Source organism: Cyprinodon variegatus, unplaced genomic scaffold, assembly GCF_000732505.1.
Source record: "Cyprinodon variegatus isolate N-32 unplaced genomic scaffold, C_variegatus-1.0 Scaffold185, whole genome shotgun sequence".
NCBI lineage: Eukaryota > Metazoa > Chordata > Actinopteri > Cyprinodontiformes > Cyprinodontidae > Cyprinodon > Cyprinodon variegatus.
In genome coordinates this window covers 1,238,476-1,247,550 of record NW_015150638.1, presented here as the reverse complement: position 1 = coordinate 1,247,550, position 9,075 = coordinate 1,238,476, and the positions used below count along the sequence as shown (strand labels likewise).

Sequence of the window (9,075 nt, the reverse complement as noted above, 5' to 3'; positions counted from 1 at the left end):
TTGATTGATTGATTGATTGATTGATTGATTGATTGATTGATTGATTGATTGATTGATTGATTGATTGATTGATTGATTCGGCTCCATGATCCAAATTTTTGTATGTACCGTTTTGTTAAACATCCCAAACAGCAAAAAGGGAAAAAATTCACAATATGTCACATTCAGTTCAATGCTTAAGAAAATGGTGTGTGAGGGTAGGCGCCTGCTAAGCATTGATTTTTTTAAACAAACTACAAAACCAGCACACACATCTTTAATAAATGTTTGCACTCTCAACTCTTGTATAGCTTTCATAAAATATGGCAAAAATCTGAGGCAATTAAATAGAAATAATCACCTTACCTTAACATCAATTAATAGACAATGTTGGAACATCAACAAAATTAAACTTTAATCCTAAAATTTAACCAAAAATAAGTAAACAGATTTGACCACATTTGTTGTTGCTGTGTTTCAACTCAAATTAAAAATAGAATTGGTATATAAGAATGGAATTCTATTTATGTAAAAGAAAAAAAAAAAACATGCTACCCCCTCCCTAACAACAGGTTTTGTTTACTTTTAATCATAAATTACACAACAGTCCTGTACCATTAAAGGATTTATAAGGTAATTATTTAGAATTAATTGAATTCCTTAAAATTTCAGAAATAATTTACACAAGAAGCTTCTTTTTTCATACTCTTTATTTGCAGAAGTTAAAATAGAAAAATAGAAAGAATATAGAAGAAAAGAAAAAGAATAGAAAAACACAATTATTTACAATCAAAATGAACTTAAAGTGGTTTTCTCACACCCAGTTATTCAAACAAAGTAAATTTTCTATTCTTTAGATAAGTTGTGTTTTCTAAAAATATATTGCAATGGATTCTACCTATCAAAATGAAAGCTCGTCTCAGATACATTTGAAGGAAGCTGAGGTTTTTGTACAGCTGCTGAACTGACTTCAGTCACTGTGTCTGTCGAGCACAATAATAAACAGCAGAATCTTCTGTTCTCAGGCTGTTCATCTGCAGATAGAGCTGATTTTTGCTGTTGTCTCTGGAGATGGTAAACCTGCCTTGGACTGACTGAGAATGCTCTGTGTATCCACCATCACCACTACTGATACGAGCAAGCCACTCCAGTCCCTTCCCAGGAGCTTGTCTGATCCAATGCATCCAGTAGTCGCTGAATGTGAATCCAGAAGCTGTACAGGTCAGTTTGTGAGACTCTCCAGGTCCTTTAGCCACTGGTTCAGATTCTCTCAGAGTCTGACTATAAACACCTGTAAAGCAAACAAGGTCAGTAAGTATAATTCTTTTCAATAAATAGTTTCACAAAAAGAAATTGAAGGTTCCATATATTTTTTTTCTCGCCTGAAAAGCAGATGATAAAANATGCAAAGGAAAGTTTGATAAATCAGATAATAGTCAGATAATAATCTATACAACATTTAGGAAGGCCAGTCCCAGGCTGAGGAACTTATTGCATTAAGGTTTGGATCAAAAGGAAGAAAGTTAAACTTTAATTTTCCATTTTCCATTACATTACATTTACATTTACATTTACATTTTACATTATATTATCTGGAAAATTATTCTTTCATTAAACACATTTTATGTATAAGTTTTTTACCTAATATTTAATGCAAAGTTTACAAACGTGCAATGTGGAACATGTATTTTTTTAAGAGAATCTTTTAGAGTCATCATCCTTTAATTATTTGTAGAACATGAGCAATATAAATATGTTTGAAAATAAAGCATATACCAATTTTAAAAAATCACTCTCGCCAACACTACGTTCTTGTTTTCCTTTCCAATTGAAGATAAAAGAACTTCTACAAAAGGATCAAAGTTTAGGGCTACTTTTTCATTTTAGAGGACGAATATTACAACACAGTAGAAGAGCTAGACAAGAATAGCTTTATTATCATTAAGCAAGTGCACAAGGGGATTAAAATTAGCTCTTTTCCAAAGTGGAGATGTATGAGTATAAAGTCAAAAAAAAGCAGAAATGAAGAGTAAGGCACAAGATTATAAACAGGTTCATAAGTATTTTGACAGAGAGAACACTTACCTAACTATGGTTCTCAGCATTAACGCAATAAAGAAAAAACAAAACAACTCGAAATTTCAGCTTTAATTGAGCCTAACAAGTATTCTTTTCATTCAAAATTCTGCAGAACTCTAATGACCTCATTAAAGTTGTGAAGAATTTTACCATTGCCTTAAATGGCGTGGATAAAAAGAATACACAATGTCAACCAGAGGTTAAGATTTCATCAAGAACAAAAAAAAAATACAATATAAATATGGTTGGGTTTGTTGTATGTATAAGAAAACATCAAACCCCACAACTCCAAACAGATTTTGACTTATAAACTATATTTCAGAAGTAAGACATGGAATACAAAAAGGTATCAACAAATGTTTTATTGGAATACTTGAAGTTATTATTGCCTCTTTTAAACATATTAATCCTAATAGAATGACAGACTGTTTGCACAAGGAGTCTCTTGTGCAAAAAGTCTGAAATTCTCCCAGTCAAAATGAAACTTTTCTCTAGAAAGATTTGAAGGAAGCTGAGGTTTTTGTATGGCTGCTGAACTGACTTCAATCACTGTGTCTCTGTGAATGTGAATCCAGAAGCTGTACAGGTCAGTCTGTGAGACTCTCCTGGTTGTTTAACTACTGGTTCAGATTCTCTCAGAGTCTGACTATTAACACCTGTAAAGCAAACAAGGTCAGTAAGTAAAGTTCTTTTTAATAAATAGTTTCACAAAAACAGATTGAAGGTTCCATATATTTTTTTTCTCGCCTGAAAAGCAGATGATAAAACAAAGAAGTCCAGATCTGAAGTCCATCATGTTTCAGTGTGATTCTCATTCTTTGACAGCTTGTCACAGTCACAGAAATAGGACCTGAAAATATTAAGCTTTGCATTGACTCCACCTGTCAGGGAGGGAGGGATTCATACTCAGATTTAAGACATAAAGACAATTTAGTTCACACAGTGTTTTTTTATATATATATTTCTCTGTAATACAGCAATTTAACGTCTGATTTAAAAAAAAATAATAGTTACAATATATTGTTTTTGTTTTATTTCTTTATTTCAGTAAAAACGTGATAATCTAGTAACAATTTAGAAGTTACTTTTACAGTCATGTCACATGGTGAGAGTAAAAAAAACTAGAACCAAACAAGTTGATCTTCATATGTAAAAGAAAGATTGTACAGTAATGTGTGATATTCAGTTTATATTAAAGAAGAGTCCTGGTGTAACATTATTGTGTAATTCTTATACGTTTTTATTTCTCTGTCTCTCTTTGTCTCTTCACTTAGTGCTAATTCCATCTCTCTTCTTCACCTCCCATTTCCGTCTATGTTACATAAGACTATATCCTCTAAACCATTTCTAATAAAGCTTTATACATAATTATAAAGTGGAAATTGTGAAAACAAAAATATTGGGCTGCTTGGGAAAGCATATCTGTTGGGTTGTTATCTAGCTCTGGGAAACCAATTCCCAGTACAAAACAGGATGTAAAAAAAAAACTATTGTGAAAGAAATTTAATTTCATTACACAGCCTGCTGTTTTAAACTATTAAAACAATGTTAACTCTCTAAAGTATATTGAATAAAAAAGGCATGGAGACCAAAAAGTTGGAACAAAATAACATCTGGCAATACTTTAGCTTATCATTACTTTATTTAAACACACACTGTTCCTAATTTCAGAATTTTAATGTGGAATAAAAGTTGCTACTACTCAAACTATTTAGGTTCAGACAGAAAAAAAACATTGGGAAAATATTCTGTGAAATTAGTTCTCATAAAAAAAAGGGTAAAATTCAGAACAACAGATCAGAGTTTGAGGTTTTTGTACAGCTGCTGAACTGACTTCAGTCACTGTGACGCTCGAGCACAATAATAAACAGCAGAATCTTCTGTTCTCAGGCTGTTCATCTGCAGATAGAGCTGATTTTTGCTGTTGTCTCTGGAGATGGTAAACCGGCCTTGGACTGACTGAGAATACCATTTGGTACTACCACTGCCACTATCGAGCATGNCAGGGGGCCCCCTGAGAAGAAAACCCATAAAACAGACCCATTCTACAGATAGAGAAATGTTAATAGAATAGACATCCATTATTTGTTCTAGGTTTTGTCCCTCTCTTCTTGTCCCTTTTTCCTCTCTATTTATCAGCGTTCTGATGGCATTTTAGCCAAAGGATTTTTATCAAAAGCATAATTAATGTGCACAAATAAGGATTAGTTGTATTAACCATACATGGAAACAGAGTTTTATGGGCCCCCCAGGAACTTGGGGTCCTAGGCAACTGCCTAGTATTGCCTAATGGTAAATCCCCCCCTGCTCTCTATTATATTAAGACATACCTGTCTTAGCTTCTCGAGGACAATCTTAAGGTAATCTTCCAGATCAACCTTCTGGGTGATGGCTTCCAGGTTGTCTCTGACCGTAGCAGCACTGAGACAGCTGTTAAACTGATTGACGTCGTCATAGTCCAAGGGGAAACTTTCATCACTGATGACAACTTCATTGATTGTTCCCACGGTGCATTCACTGACTGAAAATGAATGGAAGGAATAGGAAAAAATCAATAATCAGTGGGTAAACCAAACGACGTAAAGTGAAATGAAACTGACCTGCATCTCGTCTCGTTCTTTTTCTGATAGATTTTCTTATCTCTGCCTTCATCCTCCTCCTCTTTGCTCGACTGACTCTATTCTGTCTGAGAACTTTCAGGAAGTATCTTAGGAATCTGCGCTTTACAGGCTGCAAAGAAGAATAACAGGAACATTATATAAAAAAAGAAAACATAATTTATCCCCCTTCAGGAGAATGTATGCGGAATGCACACATTAATTACTTACTTTTTCAAAGTTGTCATAGAAATCTGAAGACATGTACAAAGGCAATGTGTCGAGGCTCCTCAGAGTTGTGTCAGTCCATGTTGAAGGGTTTCTGGATATTAAAAAGCAACAGAAATTGATGTTTTATAAGGAGAAAAAGGCAACCATTTTCTGCCAAAAACTACAGATATTTATTCGACATAAAAAGTGGGTTCAGTGTTGGTGGTTACCCATATGTAGTGTTCCCCTTGATCAGAACAGCTTCCACTGCCGCTGCTTGAGCATCAGAGAGGTCTTGGCAGGTCTTTAGTTTCTCCAACATGGACGAATCAGAGTTCAGGATGTAGGACGCATTTAGGAAGCAACACATGTTTCCCAAAACGTTTATTTGATCTGCGGTCAAGCTTGTGCTCGNATTTCCTCCCCAGAATTAGAAAAACCCAAAATATCATGAATATGTGGCTTCAACGTGACCTTTCGATTTTTGGTAGAATTCTCTTATCTAAAGCCGAAGGCATTTCGAGACTGGTATATCCTGCCCTATCACTTTTTGTTGAAAATTCATCATCCAAAGAAATAAATAAAATTCTCATCAAATTCATCTGGAAAAATAAGAAACCTCTTTTGAAGAATGAAATTCTCTCAGCACCTAGGATACAAGGAGGATTTGAATTAATAAATTTCAATGACTTGAATAACACCTTTAAAATAAAATGGATTAAGGAATGTCTTAAAAACCCTAATCTAATTTGGTTTTTTATTCCTAATAATATTTTTAAAAAATTGGGCGGTTTACATTTTCACTCACCTGTAATTACAGTGTTACCAAATTACCTTTAAAACTATCCAAAGTTCACCAACAAGCTCGCTTAGCATGGAAACTCTGCAACTCCCACAACTTTTCTCCTCACAAAGCCTTAATTTGGAATAATGAAGATATTACTATTAGGAAAAAATCTATATTTTTACAGAACTGGTTTGGTAAAAATATAATCTTTGTATGCAACCTTTTTGACTCTGATGGTATAATGCTAAGCTATGAACATTTCCTTAGACTTAAATCCTTTCCTGTCACATAAAAAATTCAATTACGTAAATAAGGCTATCCCTAGTGGCCTTTCTCTCCTGATCCGAAGTCATTGTCAGTACCATGAAGCACTTAGAATAAAATCCCCTCTAATGATTAACGGTTATGATGTAACAGACTCAAAATGCAACAACAAACATATACGTCATTGTTTTTACGAAAAGAGAATGATAAAGCCACGAGGAAAAGCATTTTGGGATAACATCTTTATGGTAACTGACTGGAAGAAGGCCTGGCTATTACCTTATAAATACTTTATATCTAATAAGATAAAAGAGATTCACATTAAAATTCTACACACTATATATCCAACAAATTTATATTTTTCTAAATTCTCAGATATTGAAAATAAATCCAGTTTTTGTAACATGGTACCAGAAACATTATCTCATTTATTTTATCATTGTACTCAATCTACCACTTTCTGGACTCTTCTTGAACAATATATAATGTGTAAACTCAAAACAAACATTGTAATTGACCATAAAAGTGTAATATTTTATTTTGTCCATGGAGACATGAATGCTGCTTTTATTACAAATCTATTCATTTTGTATGGTAAATTTCATATACACAAATGCAAACATTCCAAAACATCCCCCAACTTCAAATGTTTCTTGCTTGAATTTAAAGAATACATGAAAACCCTTACATTAATTGATTCTAAACAAAGCACCACATCCACAGATATTTTTGAAAGATTTTTCAAAGTGTAAGTACACTCCTTTTCATTATTTTCTTTCTTTCTTTATTTTTTGTTATTAGAGCACCTGTCTAATGTTCTGTGTAACAATATGTCTGTATGTTTGTACAAAATTTTCAATAAAGTTATAAAAAAAGAAAAAGAAAAAAAGAACAGACCTTCAGAGATGTCTGTTCCACTGTTTGTGCATTGTGTTTTATGTTTTAAAAACCTATAGTCAGTCAGGTTCTATTAAAGTAATTTCTTGGTTGTGGTTAGTAAAATCAACCCTGCTTTCTAAACAGTAAATAATAATAGACGATGGGGCAACATTTTACTCTCAAGCACAAACACAAAGCTTTGTTTTCATGACATATGGGGACATTTCATTCACTTGCATTAATTTTATATGCCCTAAGCCAGTCCCTTATCCTAACTATTACCAGCATATACATTTTATTTACATTTTTAACAAAAATAAGTATTTACAGACATTTACAATACATTCATTTATCTATGCATTCTAAAATACAGGGTCACATGTAGGGTGTAGGGTCTCATTACCCAGGTCAATCAGCTGTGTGCATTTTACATCAACTGCCACTTAAAAAGCATCAAACCTTCTAATCAATCTTTTTGTTTTGGTACTTCACTACATAGACTCAGTGGGATATTCAGATAATTTTGGATTAGACCTGCAGCAATTTGCAACCTAAAAATTCATGAGCATACTATCAAAGGAAGAAAGCCTGTTTTATTCTGTGGCTTTTAACCAGGCTTGCTTGGTGCCCATAGAACAGAAAATACCATTTTCAGCTCAACCAATGTTACACACCCTATTCAGAGACCTTAAGGCCCAGCACCAAATACCCTATATAATCATTCTATGACCCCTTTAACTTTAAGAGCAAATTTCCTAAGTTAATCTGAACAAAACTAAGAGCCACACTGTAAGTAATTTTCCTGTAAAATAACAGTAAAGAGCTGGCAGCAGAGACGCCACCAATATACCGTTATTTTTACGGTATTTATTCGTAAATTGATTTTACAGTTGTAGACCGTAAACCAGAAATACGGTATATTTCTATATTTCTATGAGCTACGGTAAAAAGCTGGCAGCTAGGACACCAGCAATATACTGTCATTTTAGGGTTTTCATACCGTAAATTGACTTTACAGTAGTAGTCTGTATTCTCACTGTTCAATGATTTCACAGTCTAATACAGTAAAATATAAATGTATCATATTTCTATTATTTGGAAATTACAATAATATTCTGTTTAGGTTTACTGTAGAGAGGCACAGTAGATACACATTACAATAATTCAATTTAGCAGTTTCCTAAAATATCAACCTTGAATACATGCAATCATTATAAGAACTTCATTATTCTACAGACAGTTGCTCAAGCATTATCATGAATATTGTGCAAAATAAGCAATAAAATCAAAGAGAATCAAAATAATTTATTTCAAAAGGCAATATAATACTGAATACTGCTACTTACTGCTAAACAGAAAATAAACCGTTGGGTGATGCTGACAAAATATTTCGAGTAGCAAACAGAGACAGCAGACTAGCTGACTTTGTGCCAATGTCAATATTATTTAACATTGTCTTTAACACACATAAGTTTGAACACTTGTTCAATAACACAATAGGTCCAAGAAAAAGACCAACACAACAAATACAGAGGAAATAAGAGTTTAAACACTATTAAGACTTCTTCAAAGTAGGAACATGATCACCTTTTTGATTATGAGTAAAAACATTCAGCAAACCAGCATGAGTTTTTCCTCTTAAAATAGTCCTGTGAGATAGATTAAAATTTCCCCTAAACTCCACTTAAAAGATGTGTATTATGTAATCTGCAATGTATTTTCAGATGTCTGTAAAAATGCAGAATACTGTAGGCAGAATTGACAACATTTGGAAAAAAAATGTGAGAACATTTCTAGTAATTATTCTCTCAGAGAAACAAGTATTTATCTTTTAAGTATTTTTTTAGATCTCTTTTTATTAAACACAAAACAAACAGTTACATTCCTTGCTCAAGATATAAATATATTTTTTAAACATTATACATTCTCCCCCACACACACACACACACACACACACACACACACACACACACACCCCCCCACACACACACACACACACACACATACCCCTCAGAACTACTGTGCGTCTACCCACAAGATCAAAAAGTAATAAAACATTAGTCAGTCATTTATATAAAGATATACATCTTAGACCAGAAAATGGAAAAACAAAAAAAAAAATAAAAGAAATAAATCTTTTAAGTATTATTAAAAAGAAAAGTAATTTTGACATTCTTTCCGAAACTTATTTCCTAAAAATATTGTTTAAAAAGAAAAAAACCTACACCCCCCAAAACAAAAACATCCATCATTTAAAAGGAAAATTTAAAATGGCGTTCT

General features: G+C 32.9%; 1 protein-coding gene across 1 annotated transcript; it reads right to left on the bottom strand.

Moving 5' to 3' along the window:
* Positions 1–3,897: 3,897 nt before the first annotated feature.
* On the bottom strand, positions 3,898–5,279 carry LOC107087478. The gene is made up of 5 exons (XM_015379066.1): positions 5,096–5,279; positions 4,887–4,977; positions 4,659–4,788; positions 4,345–4,579; positions 3,898–4,072 (listed from the first exon to the last, which is right to left on the bottom strand). The coding sequence occupies exons 1-5, from the start codon at positions 5,233–5,235 to the stop codon at positions 3,898–3,900; spliced, it is 771 nt and encodes a 256-aa protein (XP_015234552.1). The 5' UTR covers positions 5,236–5,279.
* Between the last annotated feature and the right edge of the window lie 3,796 nt (positions 5,280–9,075).